We start from the raw sequence: 19458 nt of genomic DNA on the forward strand, positions 1-19458 counted from the left end.
AGAAAGAGAGTGAGTGAAAAGAAAGAAAGAGACAGAGAGAGAGAGAGAGAGAGAGAGAGAAAAAGAGAGAGAGAGAGAGGGAAAGTAATTAATGAAGATGCTTTAATTGCCGATTGTGCTCGCTGTGCCGTGAGGGGAAAAATATGTCATTAAAACTTCCTAATGGGCTCAAGAGAGGAACGGACGGATAGAAAAAAAGGCATTTGAAGAGGATGAAAGGAACGAAAAGAGCAGAAGAATATGATGGGCGCAAAAAAGAGAGAGAGAGAGAGAGAGAGATAGAGAGAGGGGACAAGGGAAGTAGCAAACAATAATTACAAAAGGCTTCTCAAGGGAGCGAAGAAAGAAATCAGTGACAGAGCTGATTACCGTCAAAGCAGAGAAAAGAGACAGATGGGGGGAAGAAATGGGACACACTCACATACATACACACATTAAAGAGACTCGCAAGGTGGAGCTGAGTCCATGGAGCAGGACGAAATGTGTGTGTGTGTGTAAGTGTGTGTGTGCGATGCTGAATCAGCACAAGCTCGTGTTTCGAATTGGTGATCTAGCCAGGTAGGGAGATTGGGTATCTTGGGGACATGTAAGTTCACAACCAGCACAATTTCTGCCTCTACATCATATCACACACACACACACACACACACACACAGGAACACACACAGAGAGTACGGTCAGGTGGGTTAGTTTGTAAAGATTTGCATGGCTTGGCATAATTTCCTTGTGCAAAGTTTTGATCAGCTATTAGATCCATCAGACACCTGCTGAGAAAATCCTTAATATGCAAAACATCGCCGTCTACCTCCCGCCAACACACACACAAACACGGCGTGCGTGCGCGCACACACGCGCAGGCCAGGCAAAACTTCACAAACAACAGTAGACTTATTCAGCCATCTCCTCTCCATAGGCAAATCTCTCATTTATATATGAAAATCATCTCGAGCATGAAACCTTAAGTTCCTGCATCCTGAGAAGTGTGTCTGTGTGTGTGTGTGTGTGTGTGTGTGTGTGTGTGTGTGGAGAAGGAACAACCTCTCCTTTCTTTCAAATAGGAAAATGGTCAGTAGCAGAAGAAAGGTGGTGAGATGGGGAGAGATAAAGAGCAAGAGGAAGAAAAAACAAAACAAAAATAAAGGAGTAGAAATGTAAATGAAAGGTGTGTGTGAGCGTTATAGCATTTACGAACGCGGATAGCAGTCAGAAAGGCTACGTGAGAAAAGATAAGTGAGACGTAGCGACAGCGTGCTGGGATGGGCCGCTGCGTTTCGGGTGGAAACAGGAAGTGGCAGGAAATAGAGAGCGGGATACAAAGAGGGGGTTTTTCTGTACTTTTGGAATAACTGAGATGGATGAAAAGATGAAGAGGTTTGATAGAGAGAGGGAAAAAATCATTAGCTGCAGCCTGGAACAGCCATCTGTAGCTAGTTTGCATAAACTGTATGCTAGCTTGAGCTTGTAGCTAGCTAGTCTGAGGTATACTGTATTCTATCTTGGGGCTAGTCTGGGGTATACTATATCTTAGCTTGGAGCTAGTCTGGGTTAAACTCTATGATAATCTGTAGCTAGTCTGAGGTAAACTGTATTTTAGCTTGGATCTAGTTTGAGGTAAACAGTATGATTACCTGTAGCTAGTCTGAGGTAAACTGTATTTTAGCTTGGATCTAGTCTGAGGTATACTGTATGATAACTTGTAGCTAGCTAGTCTGAGGTCAACTATACTGGCTTGTAGCTAGTCTGAGGTAAACTATATTCTATCTTGAAGATCCTTTGAGGTAAACTGTATTCTAACTTGTAGCTAGTCTGAGATAAACGGTTTTCTATCTTGTAGCTAGTCTGAGGTAAACTGTGTGATAATCTGTAGCTAGTCTGAGGTAAAATGTATGATAATCTGTAGCTAGACTGAGGTAAACTGTATGATTACCTGTAGCTAGTCTAAGGTAAACTGTATGATAATCTGTAGCTAGTCCGAGGTAAACTGTATGATTACCTGTAGCTAGTCTGAGGTAAACTGTATGATAATCTGTAGCTAGTCTGAGGTAAACTGTATGGTAATCTGTAGCTAGTCTGAGGTAAACTGCATGATAATCTGTAGCTAGTCTGAGGTAAACTGCATGATAATCTGTAGCTAGACTGAGGTAAACTGTATTTTAGCTTGGATCTAGTTTGACGTAAACTGTATGATTACCTGTAGCTAGTCTGAGGTAAACTATATTCCAGCTTGAAGATACTTTGAGGTAAACTGTATTCTAACTTGTAGCTAGTCTGAGGTAAATGGTTTGATAACCTGTAGCTAGTCTAAGGCAAACTATATTTTATCTTGGATCTCGTCTGAGGTAAACCGTATTCTATCTTTGGAGCTAATCTTGGGTATACTATATTTTAACTTGGAGCTAGTCAGATGTAAACTGTATAAGTTGTAGCTAGTTAGTCTGGGGTAAACTGTATTCTAGCTAGTAGCAAGTCTGAGGTAAACTGTATGATAAGTTGTAGCTAGCTAGTCTGGGGTAAACTATACTAGCTTGTCGCTAGTCAGAGATAAACTGTATTCCAGCTTGTAGCAAGCCTGAGGTAAACTGTATGCTAACCTGTAGTTAGAGGGTGTGAATAAATTGTATGCTTATTTGTAGCTAGCTAGTCTGAATAAATTGCTTGTTGCCAGCTAGTCTGAGGTAAACTAACTCGTAGCTCGCTAGTCTGAGTATGCTCACTAGTCACTAGCTAGTATGCTAGCTAGCTAATCCTTTCAAACAAGAAGTACGGTTGTAGATATAAAACGTTTAGATATATAACGTTCGTCGCTCATTTCAGTTCTGTGATTCATGCTCATAGACAGCTAGCTTGCTAAGTGTTTAGCTTTAGTTTAGCACAGTTTCGGCTTGTTTCAGGTTCATACATTAACTCATGCTAATACAGTGCAGATTTTACTGCAAAATGTTCTAAAAATAAAAACTTTATGAGGTGAAATCTGTAGAAAACCCTATTGTTAAAAACCCTCTTTACAGCTGAGGAACACGTTAGCGATAAACATGCTAGCTTCCCTAGGCTTAAAGATCTACTATAAATGTCATATAACGTCACTACTGCTGTCTGTCTGTTGTACACACCGAATACAATTCTTAGCAAATTAGTTAAAAAACACGTCTACTATTATTTCTATTTTTTTTCTATCCCTGAATTTTGTTTTTTCCCCGAAATAAAAGCAGAAAATGTTGAACATGTCAAAATAAACATTCAAAAGATTCAGGAGATTTTCACATGATTTTTCTCACATCCTGGACTCACCTTCCTTTTCCTCACCTCCACATTTTCCCTCTAGCTCTCTCTCTTTCTCGGGGTGACCCAATCTCTCTCTCTCTCTCTCTCTCTCTCTCTCTCTCACTTTCTCACTCTCACTTTACTTCCTTTCAACTGCCCATTTTCCTTGCCAGTATCTCTCTCTCTCTCTCTCTCTCTCTCTGTTTCTCCCTGCCATCAGTCCATCCCTCCCTGCCTCCTCTTCCCCATGTCTCTCTCTTTTTGTCCTGCCATTTCTCTCTCTCTCTCTCTCTCTCTCTCGCTCTCTCTCTGAAGCAGCAGGACTCATAACCTTGCTCTACTCCAGTGTGAGGTGTTTTCTGACGAAGTGCTTTGCCAGCAGACCTGGTCCTTCCAGGGGACTGCACTAACCTTCCGGACACACAGGACACTCTCTCTCTCTGTCTTTCTCTCTCTCTCTCTCTCTCTCTCTCTCATCACTATGGCACATTAAAATCGCAGGCATTCATTCTTACAGTGTCCAAATGATTCCAGCTAGGCACACACCCAGCACATTTGTGCACATCTTTTCATTGTGTGTGTGTGTGTGTGTGTGTACCTCAAAATCATTGGCCTTGTTGTAGTGCATGTTGAGAGCTCTGAAGAGCTCCGAGTCTCGGCTGACGGCGATCTCTTCAGCCCCTGTCACGCCGTCGTTTATGGCCTGCCTGGCGAACTTCTCCATCTGGATGTAGTAGAACTCCCGAAAATTACTGAACCACTTGATCAGCTGAGACGTGATACACCGGTTAAACTGGGAGACAGGGACAGAGCGAGAGAGTCCATTAGATACGGACATCTGTGCTACATATAACCTGAAATTAAATACCATTTCAGTGCCATTTTAACGATGGAGTGAAGGATAGGAAAACGATTAGCAGCTAAGGCTTCCCGGATTAATTCGCTTTTTTATTGCCGGCGTCTGCGTATGCGACTGTAGCGAGAAGAAGGAGGAGGAAAATGAATGGTCAAGGATTGTAGTGTGGAAGCTAAATGTGTGAAGTGATGAAGAAAAATTTAGAAATAAAGATTAAAAAAAAAAAAAAATGGCATGGTGTTTTATCAGTACTGAAATAAAATAATGAACTTCTGAGATGCTTTTCTGTGCACCACAGTCACTAAGAGTGATTATTTGAATCTCAGACCAGTTTTTCCACCTTATTCATCAAGAATAAATAAATAAATTTGACATTTACTTTTAGTTTATTTATTTATTTATTTATTTATTTATTTATTTTTATTTCTTGTCCTTTTTGGTTTGAACTTTTTCCCCTCCTGTTTCTTCATAACCATTTTTCCTGAATTTATTTATTTATTTATTTATTTATTTATTTATTTATTTATTTATTTATTTATTTATTTATTGTCATTTTTGTTTTGAACTTTTTCCCCTCCTGTTTCTTCATAACTTCATAATTTTTTCCCTGAAGTTATTTATTTATTTATTGCCATTTTTGGTTTGATTCTTTTTTTCTGTCCTGTTTGTTTATAACCATTATTTTCTTTCCTGAATTTATTTATTTATTTATTTATTTATTTATTTATTTATTCATTTATTAATTTATGGTTAAATCTGTATTTTAGAGAAAATAAGTAATGGAGAATGTTTTTTTTTTCTCGTAATACACCACGTTTTTTATCCATTATACATAAATTACAGATAATTAAGCAAACAAATACATACAATAAATAAATAAACACACACACACTTCTAAAGTATTATACACATAGAAAAACAAATTATAAGGAAGATGTGGAAGTAAATAAACGAGTGATGTGACGGTGTGTGTGTGTTTATTTTGGACGTATCGCGATGCTACACTATAGAAATTCCGCTCTTGTTAGCGAGTATTCCTTTGGGGAAAATAGTGTTAGGTTTAATTGTTAATCAAATCTTCATAATCACCAATCGTGTGTCAACGCAGAGAAATATCATTAACATCATTTACATGAATAAAAGAAAAGTCTCTCTCTCTCTCTCTCTCTCTGCACGAGTCGACAATCTGGACAGGGGTAAGGGGTTTGTTGGGGGGTGGGGGGTGTTGTGGGGGGGGGGTATGAGTTATGGGCAGCCCTCAGCTGCAAGAGCCCCGGATGGATAATTGAGCAGAAAACTGATAAAGTCAACATAAAAAAGAGCATATCGGACCCACGGGGAGTTCAAACATCAGCTTAAACCCATTCACCAATCAACAGCCTGCCTTCATCTACCATTCCCCCCGCGGGCATGATCTCTGCCAAATTCAATACAACCTTAAACCGTTTAAGAGAGCAGTGGGTTACAGTTCATCAGGGCAATGAACCCACAGAGGACGAGGAAGGGGTGGAGGGGGGTTTCAAAAAAGAGAGATAGAGATAGAGACCGAGAGAAACAGAAAACTCTTCTCACAAACAACAGCTGATAAGAGCTAAACGGGCCCCTCGTACCCCTTTAATTAGCCCCTCCCTTTCTTAAAAAAAGGCTCCCTCTTTCTCCTCCTCATCCTCCCCCATTTTTTTCTCCTTCATCTCCCGTCTTTCAGAAAAAGAAAAAAAAAAAGATGACAAAACGATGGGCAAGCAGCCCTCTGGGGAGGGGAAGCAGCTTTTACATGGAGATTAGACAGTACTATTGTTCAGAGAAAAGAGAGGAACGGAACAGAGACAGAAAGAAAGAGAGGATGGAGGACGCTAGTGACCGAGGGATGGACGATGGACGGAGTGGAGATACAGAGAGACAAAAAAAAGTGGGGGGGGGGCATGTGGACAATCGAGCACACAAAAGATTCGCAGACATAGAAAGTACTGACGAGAGAGAGAGAGAGAGAGAGAGAGAGAGAAAGTTAGATGCTAGCATTTCCAAACTAGCTCAATCAGTTCTAGCATAAACGATCAGCTGCTTAGCTAGTCTCTCACTCTTGCTGAACAGATTAACTGCGCATGAACTGAAATCTCTCTGTCTCTCCACTTGTTGTGTCATTTATTTAGTCGATCGTTGTTGTTTCCACGTGTTTTCATATCTTTAATCGGCTTCAGTGACTGAAAAAAAGGAAACAGACAAGAGGGGAAAAAGTGTCTCGAAAAACAGACAAGTGAGTGACCATCATGAGGAGGTCTGTCCGATCTGGCCTAGCCCTTTCGACCTGAGCATGTGGTTTGACAGACGGGTGTGTGTGTGTGTGTGTGTGTGTGTGTGTCTTTATGATGAGCTCTAAATCATTGACAATGACCTCATCACTCACAACAAAGACCTTTCCTGTCACACCACCGGAGAGCGAAAAAGTGTGAGAGAAAGACGGAGAACGTGTGTGTGTGTGTGTGTGAGATGAGTGGGGAGGCATTGTTATTACTGTACAGTCCAGCACTCTGAAGTCATCTGTGTACTTTTCTTTTACCTCCATATCTGTAATATCATGCGCCAGCATTAAACCATATCTCACACACACACACACACACACACACTTCCTGCTGAAGAACTAAAGAGGAGGGAAAAAACATCCCTCTCCAGCATTTTCATCACAAAGCCACTACGTGATGGGATATATAATGTATATTTCTCAGAGGTGTAAAAGTTTTGGCACCCTGCCATTCAACTTGACTGTAAAATCAATGTCTCCTGAATGATGTGGAAGTTTTAGCACTTCCTTCCAAGTTCTCCAATAAGCAGGAACAGAACACGATCATTTCCATGTGAAAGCTTTATGATTCCTCATATATTTACAATTTATTTTTTACAAATAATAGATATCGTTAACACATTTTATGCTTAAGTCAAAAAATGCAGAACACACCCACCATGGAGAGTTTAAAATCAGCTAGCTAGCTTGCTAACATACCAAAAAAACACCTGCCGAGCTGTTCAAACTTCTTTCATTAAGTTTCATTTTTACTTTAAAAAGAAATGTTTTTATTTTAATTAATTTATTAATTTTTTTATTATTCGATTTTTATTTCTAATTAAATTACTGTTGTTATTTTCTTTAAAAAATATTTCTTGACTAGCTCTGCATATTTTTCGTCACCTGCTTTTATTTTAATATTTTTTATTTATTTTTTTTTTTTGCTTTAAATTATGAGTTTCTTCCTATTGTATCTGTTTTATTTCTAATTTAGAAAAATAAAAAATAAATAATAAATAATTTAAATTAATTAAATTAAAAATTTAATTTAAATTAAAAAAATAAAAAATACATTTAAATTTAAAAAGGATTACTGGCAATGATTAAATGAACTGTACTTTTATTTATATGTAGGTTAGACAAAAAGTAAATGATTAATTAAGAAAAATTAAGTCATCATCATCATCATCATCATCATGCCATTAGCACGGAAGACAATTAACCACATTTTGTGTTTTTGCCAAATTTTGTAACCGAATCATGATTCCCCAATGAGAATGATTCCCCCCTCCTTCACTATCTGAGTCTTAATGAAGTTTAATAACTTTAATATTGGCTAATGCGTCTCGTTAGAGAACAAAAGACGAGCATTCTCTCAGAAAAAGCTGGCTCTGGTTGTACTTTCTGACGTGTGACTAATTCCAACTAACTCTATCCACGCAGGTCAAAAGTCAACAGGTCTCTAACTGCTCCAATTAGCAGGCTCCGTGTTTGAGTGTCCGTTCGCTCCAGGGTCATGTTGTTACCGACCTCGGATCGGTGACGAAAAACCGAACGAAACCGAGGAGAACGTCGCGTTCCCACCGTTCTTATCCTCTGGATAATCAGAGCCTATTAAGACAGAGGGTCGTCTTTAACATGCAACATGCCCTGCATTGATATTCATGAGATATGGAAATATAATGAATGACTAATGAATAACTATTATAAGGACAGTGTCCGATCCCCATGAGAATGGAATTACGGGATGTTAGGGGGGTGTTTGAGAAAAAAAAAGAAAAAGATAAAATCCATGCCGTCTATTGTTCCACGATGCGGTCGCGAACAAAGCCGCGCAGAGCCGAACGCTGCCAACAATTTGACCTTGTTTCGGTGTTATGTTAATCTAGTTCAATTAAGCACAACCTTAATGCTAGCGAGGATTATGGAAAACGGGTCTGTGGGGTTCGGATGCACTCAGAGGACCATTATCCTACCTTATGTCATAATTTGATGATTTAATTCAAGGAAATTATTCGTTTGTGTTGTATAGGAGCGTGCTGAGGATTTTACAGCACTTCAAATCAGATTATTCATGAACAATATGCCGAATGTGGACAGCATCAGGGAAATACTGTCTGTAAGGAGAAGAAGAAGAAGAAAAAGAAACGTAGGGAAATGTTTGCGCGTTTGCATATATGTATATGTGTGAATCAACTTTCCCTTTAAGATGTGAGCTCTGATAAAGTGGCACTCGCTGAAGGCCTGCATGCTAAGCGTCGGTGGGAAATAGGGAAATGGTTTGTTTACGCTGAAATGGCTTTCACAGAGGTGAAAGACTGATAAGAGTTTCATTAAAGGGAAGAGAAGGCTTGGTTAAAACTTGGCGGACTGAGGAGAACTAACTATAGGTTAAAGACGGTTTAAAGATACAGCTAAAGATTCCGTCACCCCGACATACCTTTCCATTAACGGTTTAATGCACATTTTAGTGCATTCTCAGGAAATCGAAAACGTGGCACGTTTCAAATATTTCACAGGGGTGATCGTATTCAGGTAACCGATATGATCACCCCTCTGAAATATTTGGACCGTTCCATGAGTGAAGTGTTCGATTTCCTGAGGATCACGAGAAGAAGCTAGCGCACTTTCCTCTTCTTCTCAAATCGACGCTGTTACTCTAATTAGAGCTTAAAGTAAATCATTCATCTTTCTCATCAGAAAAGTCCTCAGTTTGGTGTAACCAGAATGAAAATGAATTCTTTCCGCAAAGAACCCTTGTGAAAAATGAGACATGAGTTGGATCGTTAAAAAATGTATTTACAAAGGCAAATCTTGGCATGGCTGATATAATTGGAGGTTAGACCATGGGATTAGGTGTTGTTTGTTGCTTCTGTACTAGTTCCCCGTGGGCAAAGTGGAAAAAGAGGAAGTTTGTTGGTTCATTTGAATAAGATGGCCTGAATGTGTCACAGGGTTTTAGTGCACACATAACACACACCCTGTGTCCTGTGAAACTTTAATCAACCTGCTTGAGAGGATCTTGGGAAATTGGACGAATTAGATCATCAGGATATCGGAACTGATTCCCGAACCTTTCAGCTTGTTATACTGCACGCTCGTGCTTATCCTATCCTATCCGTCTTACTGTCTAAATACCCAACCGCCCACTCACCTACCTGCCTTGCAGCTGCCCCGGCTCGTGCTGGTATGCTTTTTTTCCCCTCAGATTTAATCTCCACTGGCCTTGACCAATAGCAACAGCTGTGGCATTTAACATTTCCCTAACGCCACCAGTGGGCTGCCCAACGTTTGTAAGTGAACTCACCTGGACAAGTGAGGTAAGCCGACACCATGTACACACGCTTCCCCCGCCCCTGATTTTATTTTAAAATGTAACAATTCGAACGTTAAAGGTCAAGGTCGATGGCTGTGCACTCACCTTAACGTCAGAGAAGAACATCTTGAGCATGTTGGAGCTGGGGTACCGGGTATAGAAGAACATGAGCTTGGCCTTCTTCAGGTGGTTGGGGGAAAGCCCTTCCTGAATGTGCAAATGAGTGGGTTAAGGAAAAGCAGCCGAGCCCCAAGCAAAGAGAGCAGGCAGGATTTGCTTGCCATTGTCATCATCATTACTCAAGGTGCTGCGCCGTCACGGCCAATATACCACCGCAGAAAAGCCAGTTTTACATGAGAAAGCCATTACGCAGGCAAAGCGAGCAACGTCTTTCCCTAAGCCCTAAGCCTCAGCCAACCTCCTCCTTCAGATGTAAAAGAGTGAGAGATTGTTTGCATGTCACCTACAAATACAGCGGTAAGCACTTTTGAGAAGGCCTCGGGGGGAATGACAAAAAAGCCTGAGAACCTCAATGTTTTTTTTTTCCTCTGTTTTCGTCACTTTTGTTGAAATTAGGCAGAATTTCCGTCTTGAAATCGACACCCGCTCACTCGTTTTTGCAGCCTGAGCTCCTGTCATGGCATCGTGACAGCACATTTACCACCCCATTTCATTTCTGTAGGCAACGATTCGGCCGGGAGGTTCGAGGGGCCGGCGGAAGAGCGTCTAAAGACGTCCCTTTGAAGTGGCGATACGACTGTAAAATGACGCGTTTGTCATGTAAATACGGCTAATCACAAAAACATAAACAAGTCTTATAAAGTGTGCACACATTCAAAGATAATGCGGATTCAGGCCGACCACGAGTGGAGTACTTCACATAATTGAGGGAGAGAAAAAAAAAAGAAATGAGAGAAAAAGAGAAAGGGGTGGGGGGTGGGGGGGGGGCTTAGTTGGAAAAGCGCATCTTTGTCTTACCCACCCTCTCTCACTCTCTCTCTCTCACACACACACTCTCTCTCTCTCTCACACACACACTCTCTCTCCCTTTTTCTCTCACCATCTGGTCTTGCTTTATGAGCACAAAGGCCAGAGAGAATGAAAGAGGGACAAGCTGCTCTTTTCTTTCGCAGCATTACTTCATTCAGCGCCGTGAATGAATGGATCATGACAAACCACAAAAAACTACATTTCAACATGAAAGCTGATGACAAGTTTATCACTGGGGAGCACAAATAAAAGTTACACGTTTGCAGCGTAACACGCAACAATGAAATTAAACGCTAGAGGGGTGTTTTTTTCTCTCTCTCCCTAATTACTTAGCAATAGGAGCTGTATTTATGGAAGGGTAATCTCTTTGAACCTTTATAGTGATATGATTCAAGTGGGGGGAAAAAAGAAGAAGAAGAAGAAGAAGAAGAAGAAGAAGAAAAAAGTGGCACTAGCTGACTACTTAAGTATAATTTATGGGCTATGGTTCATAATTCGATTAACACACAAACGGAACTTTTTACACGTGATGAGATGAGACGTGATGCGATGAGGTGAAGAGACGAGATGCTTCGGTTTATCAGTGTTTTCACTTTCGCGTGGGAGGAAAAGCCGAAAAACTGCTTGGCCAGTCGTCTGGGTGTTTCAGTCCGATCTGCACTTTTTCCACCATGCGTTCTGCATTCATCAATAATCTATTTAAGCTAAGAACGCATTGTAAGTGCGAAGCGGGCACCGAGTGTGACATTCCTGCAGAGGACGTTCTCCTGCCCTAACCTCCGCCACACAACAAAATGGCTGATTATGCGATTTTGCCAGACAAAGAGTCCTCCGCACCCTCCTCCCCGGCCCTGCCTCTTCTGAAACCAGCTCTGGACCCTTTTGTGTGTCTGTCAAACAGACTGGCCGCCAGTATCCTAGTGGTCACGCTGGGGGGGAAAAAACTTTCACCTGCCGCTGCTGGCCATGTCACAATACGCGAACGCTGTCCCCAAACATAATATCACATAACTGTCTCTCGTCCACAACCAGAACCGTAATCTCATCCTAATTGCTTCCGAACTATTACCCCCATCTCTGAGTCCATGCTAACCCCGTTTCCGCCCGAGTGTTCACAGTTTAACCCCATTCCCAACACGTCTCTAACCCCATTCGCAGGCAAAATCCCAAACAAACCCAAATCCAACCCCCACCTCTCTCTCTCTCTCTCTCTCTCATACCTTTAGTTAATCTTGAATATACCATGCCTAAAGCGCATTTCAAACCCAAATAACGTTTCCATTTCTAGCACTTTCCTCAAGCATACTTAGACCCTATATTCAGGCCAGCGTGCCTACCGCCTATCCTTCTATCATTTCTCCATCCGGACCTGATGTACTATCTGTAAAGGAAGCTCCATAATCCTACCTGCGTTTCCTCGGACTATCAGGCAGCTTGTTTATACTCGTTTTTGCCGCCAGATCAAGAGTCAGATGTCATTAGTGTAACAATTTAGGGCTACGTGCACTTTTCTTTGTACCTGTGTGACTTGCTAGCTTGTTTTGTTTTGTAACTACACCTTGAACTAAGCACATGCTACTAGCAATTATCAGTCGAAATATAAAATTGCGTTCCACTCCACCGTTTCTTTTTCATTTTCTCTTTACGGCCTAACCATTTCGGGTGATTTTTTAAAATTGCTACATAAAAACGCACAGCAACCGCTGCGTACGGTCATTGCTTTAATTGCTTTCTATCTCTCTTTTCCTTTATTCCTCTCGTGCCGCTTTCTTGATGGGGCGGCTGTGGAGAGCGTAGGGCCCTTGGCTCGCCAGACAAGACGAGGCAGTGTAATGAAAGACAAACATACAGCCGCAAACACCTGTTAATGCCTGCTTCAAAGAAAAGAAAGGAAGGGGAAAAAAGACAAGAAAAAAAAAGAGAGAGAGAGATTGTTTGGCTGCCAAGCAACAGCTGAGGGCCCTCAGGTTGTTGACCGATCTTTATGAATCCAAAGGGGGGAAAATAAAAAGAAGGGATAATTGTTCCTCCATCTTTTTTTTCTCTATAATAGGATATGATGAGGGTTGAGAGAGGTGGAACCTGTCAGTCATAAAAAACAGACAGCAGGTTAGACTTTGAGTCCTCGAATGAACCTCAAAGTTTGACGACAAAAACATCTGTCATGGTCGATGCCAAATTATACCCTGAGGAGCTAAAAATATTTTGAATCTCTTGGAGTAAATTTAAGTTTCAGTGATGATCCTGTTGAAGCACCAGGCTTATTAAGTGTACAGGTGCTAGAATGTATTTCAGCTTAAAACGGTAGCCTGAAACACAAGGCCCTTTAGCAAGAGAATCATTCTATGTTCAGGAACTTACCTGAAACCTTTATACCCTTATCATGAGGGCATCTAGACTATGGAAATTTGAGGGACCTAATCACATTTAAATCTATGTCTTAAAGCAGGAGAGTTGATGGAAAAAAAGAATTTGAGTGGGAAATAGAGACGCTAGAGTGACTTAACAAAAAGCCTATAGGAGGCCACTCAGGGAATCAATAGTGGAGGTCTGAGCTGAGTACCTAGAGTACACAATTAAACAGAGGATGGTAAAGTGAGTAGCACTTTAAAATGCTCCATCTACTAGCTGAAAAGATCTATCACCTCTGACATTTAGGAGAACCAAGGCCATTCCTCAGTTCTACAAGTGCAACACATCAGATTTTTTTTTTAAGGGGGAAACCCCAGTTTCAATATCAACATTACAAACAGAGTTTAAGCAAAATGTTTAGTTAATGCTAGAAAAAAGGATATTGCACTCCCTGGGTATGGCGAGATGTCAGACATGTCCTGGAGGTCTCCACACTCTGACTTAATGAGTGACAGAGACAAACTCTCAGCTGTGCTCCCTGGGTGGGTAGGCGAGCAGGACCGGGTGTGCCCCATATGGTGGTTGGATGCCATCTTGGTCCGTAAGCTGGTGGTCTCCCGTGAGAGGTCCATGGAATCAGGTGAGCCTCTGTCTTTGCCCGGGTACCCTATCGACGGGGCACCAAGCGGCCCCTGAAAAGGGTACCCCATTAGAGGGAGGGGGAATGGGTGACGGAAAGATGGTGGGCTGAAGCCCATGTTGGCTGACAGGGAAGAGGGATGGAGGGAGGGATGGTGGTGGCCACCATGAGCACCCACTGCTGAGGATTGGTGGTGATGTTCAGCTGCAGACTTCCTCACCACTAAAGGCAGTGCCTCTGTCTGATCATTGGCACTGGGGAGCGGGACTCCACCAAATGACTCGTGTGGGCTGGGGATTATGACATCTCCAAAGCACTGCAGGCGCTGATTGGTTGTGTGGAAGTTGGGGTTGTCCCCATTAACGCTAAAACGATCCTGAGGTGCAGGAAGCGGCGGGAACACCTGCGGGAGAGGCCGTGGAGGTTTCGCAAAGACTTTCACTACGGTGTCTACCACCTGAGACATGGCAGAGTTCAGTTCCTGCTTTAGGGTCTCTGCCAAATGCTTGCCTTCTGCATGCATAGAGGTCGGACCTTTGCCCCTCATCGAGGCCTCCCGTTTGGGCTTCTCGCCATCCAGAAGGGCCTGTTCTCTTAGCAGTGCCCTTGCTCTGTCCAGAAAGTGACCCGGGTCCAAGTCTGACATCTCGTTATCAGAACGATCGGCAGCAGAATCGTGCATGGGGCGCTCATCGACGTCTCCGTCCATGAGCCCAGCATCGGAGCGAGCACTGTCTTCGGAGAGGTTCCCTCCATCATGGTCTGGGTCGTTCCCTTCAGAGTCAGTGCTGTCGTAAATCTGAAAGAACTTCTCTTGCAGCTGGCGCAGCTGTTTCTGCATGTCCTCAAGCTGCAGCTTAAGCTGCCTGCGTTCCTCCACCTTTTGCTCCTTGCGCACTGACACCAGCTGCTGGAAGCTGTGCTGCTGCTGAGGAAGCTTCTGCTTGCGCTTGTTCTCGCGATAGCCCTCTCGTGGGCTGGAAGGCTGCTGGGAACCTTCAGGTTCCCCTTCGCCATCCCGCTCTCGTTCCCTTGAGCTGGAGTTTGATGGCATCATTACATTGGGCGAGTGGCTCATTCCACGAATGATGTTCTCCACACGAGCTCGCTTAGCTCGGAGGTGTTCATCATTAAGTCGTTCGACGTCAAAATGACCCAGAGTTGGGCGGCTGAACGGCGAGAGACACTCCTGAGGGCTTTCCTGGGATGAGTTACTGCACGCATCCTCTTGGGGCACCTCGGATCCTGTGCTGGAGAGAGCACTACTAGGGAACCCCGGTTCTACTCCTCCCCCTGCACCATTTTTTGCCATGTTGCTCTTTAACAGCTGTGAGATGATGGTAGCACCGGGAAAAGGCATCATTGCGTCCTCGTATGAGTTGGCCCTCTTGAGAAGCTTCCGGAGCACATTGGACTTGGTCTCGTTCGAGTCCCCATGTCCAAGTTGTACCCCTTGACACTCCAGAATGTCTTGCTCTCCGCTATGATGGGCGTTCATGGCCCCAAAGATGTTGGCGGATTTAATTGTGCGGCTGGTAATGAAGTCAGTAGAAGCTGCTGATGTCAGCGTGGAGGTCGAGCCCACGGTTCTCTTGACGCCGATGTCCACTCGTCTTCTTTTGGTCTGTCGGTTTAGGAGGGACTCACTGTCATGGTCCGGCATCCCTGGTGCTACTATTGAGCCATTTCTCAAAGGCCAGGGATCACACTCTTTTGGTAAATTCCTGTGACCTGCCAAAAGGACAGGGAACAAAATCACAAAACATGGATGATCAGCATTTTATTTGTAATAAAATAACTTTTAGTATAATTTAACAATGGTTTAAACCTGTTTTATATGAGGGTCTGGATTAGCGATACCCTGTAAACACTGTACATTGTAAATGTATTAATTACAATGCACAATAAATTACAATACTATTGTTATTATTATATTATAATATTTTCTACTAAGGATATTACACACCTGTTTTCTCAACATAATGTTTATATATTTACAGCTTTAGTCGAAATTTTAAAAGTGTGTATGTTGCAAATATCTCTTAAATATGGCTGAGTAAGACAAAGCTGGTTTATCGCAAATTATCCTGAACATACGCATTTGCAAACAGGAAATTTGATTAAATTTGGTCAGAACACTGGAACAGGAAGTCCAAGCAGAGAGAAAATGGATGTATGGTGGTGGGTGTGGATGGAGGAAGGGGGGTGTTTAACACCTCAGCTTTGCATACATGAGCAAAGTCCTACATTGTGTATACTGCCCTAGTAACAAAAACAAAGCAACAATTGTCACTTCGCATGAAAAACAACATCAACAAGAAAAATCTGCATAAATTTATGTTAATCGCCTTTCTACTGTCCTCATTTGTCTAGGATTAGCTTGGTGAGGGCATTGAAAAAAAAAACTTATGAAGGATACAAATCATGCTGAATATTGCAAGAAAAAAACGATGGCGTTGGATATCATTGTGTACTGTTCATTTTATTTATTTTTCATTTTTTAAACAAAACCCTCCAAAAAGTTCTGGGATATATTATATTGATAATGAATGAAAAATATTTTTTTTTGCTCAGTCCCTGAGATCTTTAAATGTCTCACTGTGTAAAAGATTTTCTAATCAATTGTCATACATAAGAACAAACAGATTAATAAATAAATATGATCGAATGACCTAGAAAGATCGATCATCTACTGAAGTATTATTTTTAATTAACTTTATTTATTTTTTTCTTTTATTTCCATTCTTCCATAAGGGGAAAAAAGCAAATCTAAAGGAGATCCTCGGTGTAAGAGTTTATGTAAGGAGTTGCAACTTACAAAACCCGAAGGAATAATTTATTGTACAAAAAAAAGAAAAAAATAATAATTTAAATTAATTAATTAATTAATTAATTAATTAATTAAATTAAATAAGTTAAATGAACATTGCTTATGATGATACTGAGATTTTAAAACAAAGTAATGTCAGTTTATGTAAACTAAAGAATCTTAACACAATCACATGTCCCCTCTCTCTCTCTCTCTCTCTCTCTCTTTCTATCTGTCTTTCTCTCTCTCGCTCTCTCTGTCTTTCCCTTATTTTATTAAAGCATTTATTTCATTTTCTCTAAAAAAAACAAAAAAGACAATAATTCGGGTTGGAAGACAAACAAATCCAGTGCGAACTTGACTATGGGGCTTTAACACCGTGGAGGAAAAGGGGCGCATATTTTTAGAAATATTTTTTAGATTTTTTTTTACGCAAAAATTTAAATTACGCATTTTTAGCGAAAAAACAATTAGTTTTAAAAAGCGACAATATTTATAAAATGCGTATTCCGGTTAGGACGCGTGCAATCAATCAGCACTTCTTTTTTTCTGTTTTATTACCGGGACAAACACTTTTTGTGTTTATATAACAGACGGATGACGGATGGATGGATGGATGAAGGCGAAGGTCGTCCGTTTTACGCACAAGAAAACAAGACGGAGCTTCTAAACAATGCGCTAGGTTGTCCTTTATCAGGCGCGAGGCGGCTTCCAGCACCTGTCTTTCGTCACAGCGCACCTGTCTCCCTGTCTCCGCGCATGCGCACACGGCGCAAAAAAAAAAAAAAAAGAAAGAAAAAAAAAATTTCACGGAATTACAAACGAGGAACTAAGCCAGAGGATTGAGAACTTCCAACTTCCTCTCGGTTGTATTTATTGAAACTGACAAACACTGCGTGAAGAAGGGGAGGGAGAAAGAAAGACAGAGAGAGACAAGAAAAAAAAACATCGCTAACACTGGAGAGAGTTTGCGAGAAGCAAAATGATTAAAACACTCACACACACACAAAAGTTTCCCTAAGTCTGACATTCAGGGTTTGAAATCTGCTCCAGTTTTAACTCGGTGTGTGATAGATACTGAATATTCGCGTCTGTTCGCTTCTCACTTTTCAGCATGGATACGGGATCAAAGGTGTGATAAAGTATCTAACCCGAACCCAGACACTAAACCCCACACGGGGATTGAGCTGGAGTGAGCCTGAACGGGTGCAGACAGGGTGATCTCATGGGACAGGGGACGGATCGGTTCGGGAACACCGTGAGAACTCCGGGAGAAGTGCGCAAAGCAAAAAAAAAAAACCTCAGAAAGACGCGCGGCTTCAGAAATGCGGCGTGCGCGTGCTAACACGCAGCGGAGAGACGCGAGGTGTGTGTGTGTGTGTGTGTGTAACGCGTAACGGCGAGACTACACCGTGTAGACAAGACTTTCATGACCAACAGCCTTAAACATGTCCATGACAAACGACGTCATGATCTTTTAAAAAATATCTATTAATAATAACACTGACAATATTTTTAATTATTACTATTATTATTAATCAGTCAGATTTCAGAAGGATTGTTATTTTTCTCATCGCTATAAACTTCTTCCTGCGTTGAGATTTCAGAGAACGCACTGCGCTCGAAGTCTACTCCGGACTTTCTTACTTTTTCCTTCTCTTCTGTTTTTATACCACCGGGAGATTTTCCTCTCGCGCTCCGAATTTATTAAAAGAACCAACAAACACCAAAGCAAAATAAAGCTGTAATATTCAGTAAAAGGGGGGGTGACTTACCTCTGCAAACGGAGCGTGAAAGGGAAATGGAAATGTCCTCCTCTTTTTTATTTTTTATTCTGAAGAAAGAGGATCAAAACCGCGCGACAAAATATTCTGCCCGAGTAACGGGAGCGAGCGACGCGCGTGGGAAATGAGTGTGTGTGCGTGTATGTGTATGTGTATGTGTGTGTGTGTTTGAGAGAAAGAGAGAGGGAGAGAGAGAGAGGGAGAGAGAGAGAGAGAGAGAGAGGGAGAGCGAGAGATGTGAAAGAAGAGTAAACGCGACACGCACACACATATACAGGAGGGGGAAAAAAGAGAGATTTCTTCTCCTCTGTGGAATACGGAGCTGTGTCTGTCTGTGCGTGTCTCGGTCTCAGTGCGTGTCTCGGGGTGTCCGGGAGCGCGCGCCAGGCTGTGCGGTGGCGATGAAGAAGCACGAGAGGAGGAAGCAAAAGAAGGCGGATGGAGAAGAAGGAGGAGAAGAAGCGCTCTCTGCACGCGCTCCTCCGACTGCAGGCACCCACTTAAAGACGCGGCCGAAGGAAACAGGAAAGAACTCCGCGTCACAATCGGCCATTGTGATGTAACCACGCGCCTACCAATAAGAACCGCGGACGGTGGCTCGCGAGGAAGTCGGTGCGCTCTGAGGACTTGGAGAGGAGGAAAAAAAAAGGAAAAGAAAAGAAAACTCCCCTACCTGACAAATCATCGAGGGAAAAAAAAGGGGGACAGGACTTGTAAGGATTGTTTTTGTTTTTTGTTTTTTTTTTAATAAAAGTGACGATTAATTATTACAGCTTCTAATCATTTTAATTCATTCATATGTCATCTTCGCTGGCAGGAAAAATATTATAGGAAAATTCTAAAATAGACATATTCTAAATAAAATAAACTATTTGTTCTTTTTGTATTTCTTACAAAAAAAGAAATGTAGCTCTTAGACAAAGCTCACGTGTTAAACATTTAAAATGAATTTTCCTCAAAGGTCCACAAGCACACGTACTCGCAAGCAGCACCTCATCCTCATCCTCATCCTCATTAGAGTTTGTGTAAACACGCACCCTGGTTACTTTTTTTTTTTTAAAGCTTCTCTTGGTATGTAAACAGAAAAACAATCCCTAAAACATCTTCTTAGAAACTTTTGTTTTTAGAGTGTCGACCTCTTTAGGGCTTTTTTTAATGATGTGTGCAAA

The 19458-nt window shown here is 41.8% G+C and overlaps 1 protein-coding gene across 1 annotated transcript in view; it reads right to left on the reverse strand.

The window, feature by feature from the left end:
• LOC131354889 (prospero homeobox protein 1-like) overlaps positions 1-19072 on the reverse strand; it is a 29968-nt gene extending 10896 nt beyond the window's left edge. Inside the window, exons 1-4 of the mRNA XM_058392976.1 lie at positions 18281-19072; positions 13498-15427; positions 9820-9925; positions 3860-4054 (exon numbers count right to left, since the gene is read on the reverse strand). Coding sequence (XP_058248959.1) covers positions 3860-4054; positions 9820-9925; positions 13498-15359 — 2163 coding nt within the window. The 5' untranslated portion in view covers positions 15360-15427; positions 18281-19072. The remainder of the gene's footprint in view (positions 1-3859; positions 4055-9819; positions 9926-13497; positions 15428-18280) is intronic.
• Between the last annotated feature and the right edge of the window lie 386 nt (positions 19073-19458).

The sequence above is a fragment of the Hemibagrus wyckioides genome, linkage group LG06, assembly GCF_019097595.1.
Source record: "Hemibagrus wyckioides isolate EC202008001 linkage group LG06, SWU_Hwy_1.0, whole genome shotgun sequence".
In the NCBI taxonomy this organism is placed as follows: domain Eukaryota; kingdom Metazoa; phylum Chordata; class Actinopteri; order Siluriformes; family Bagridae; genus Hemibagrus; species Hemibagrus wyckioides.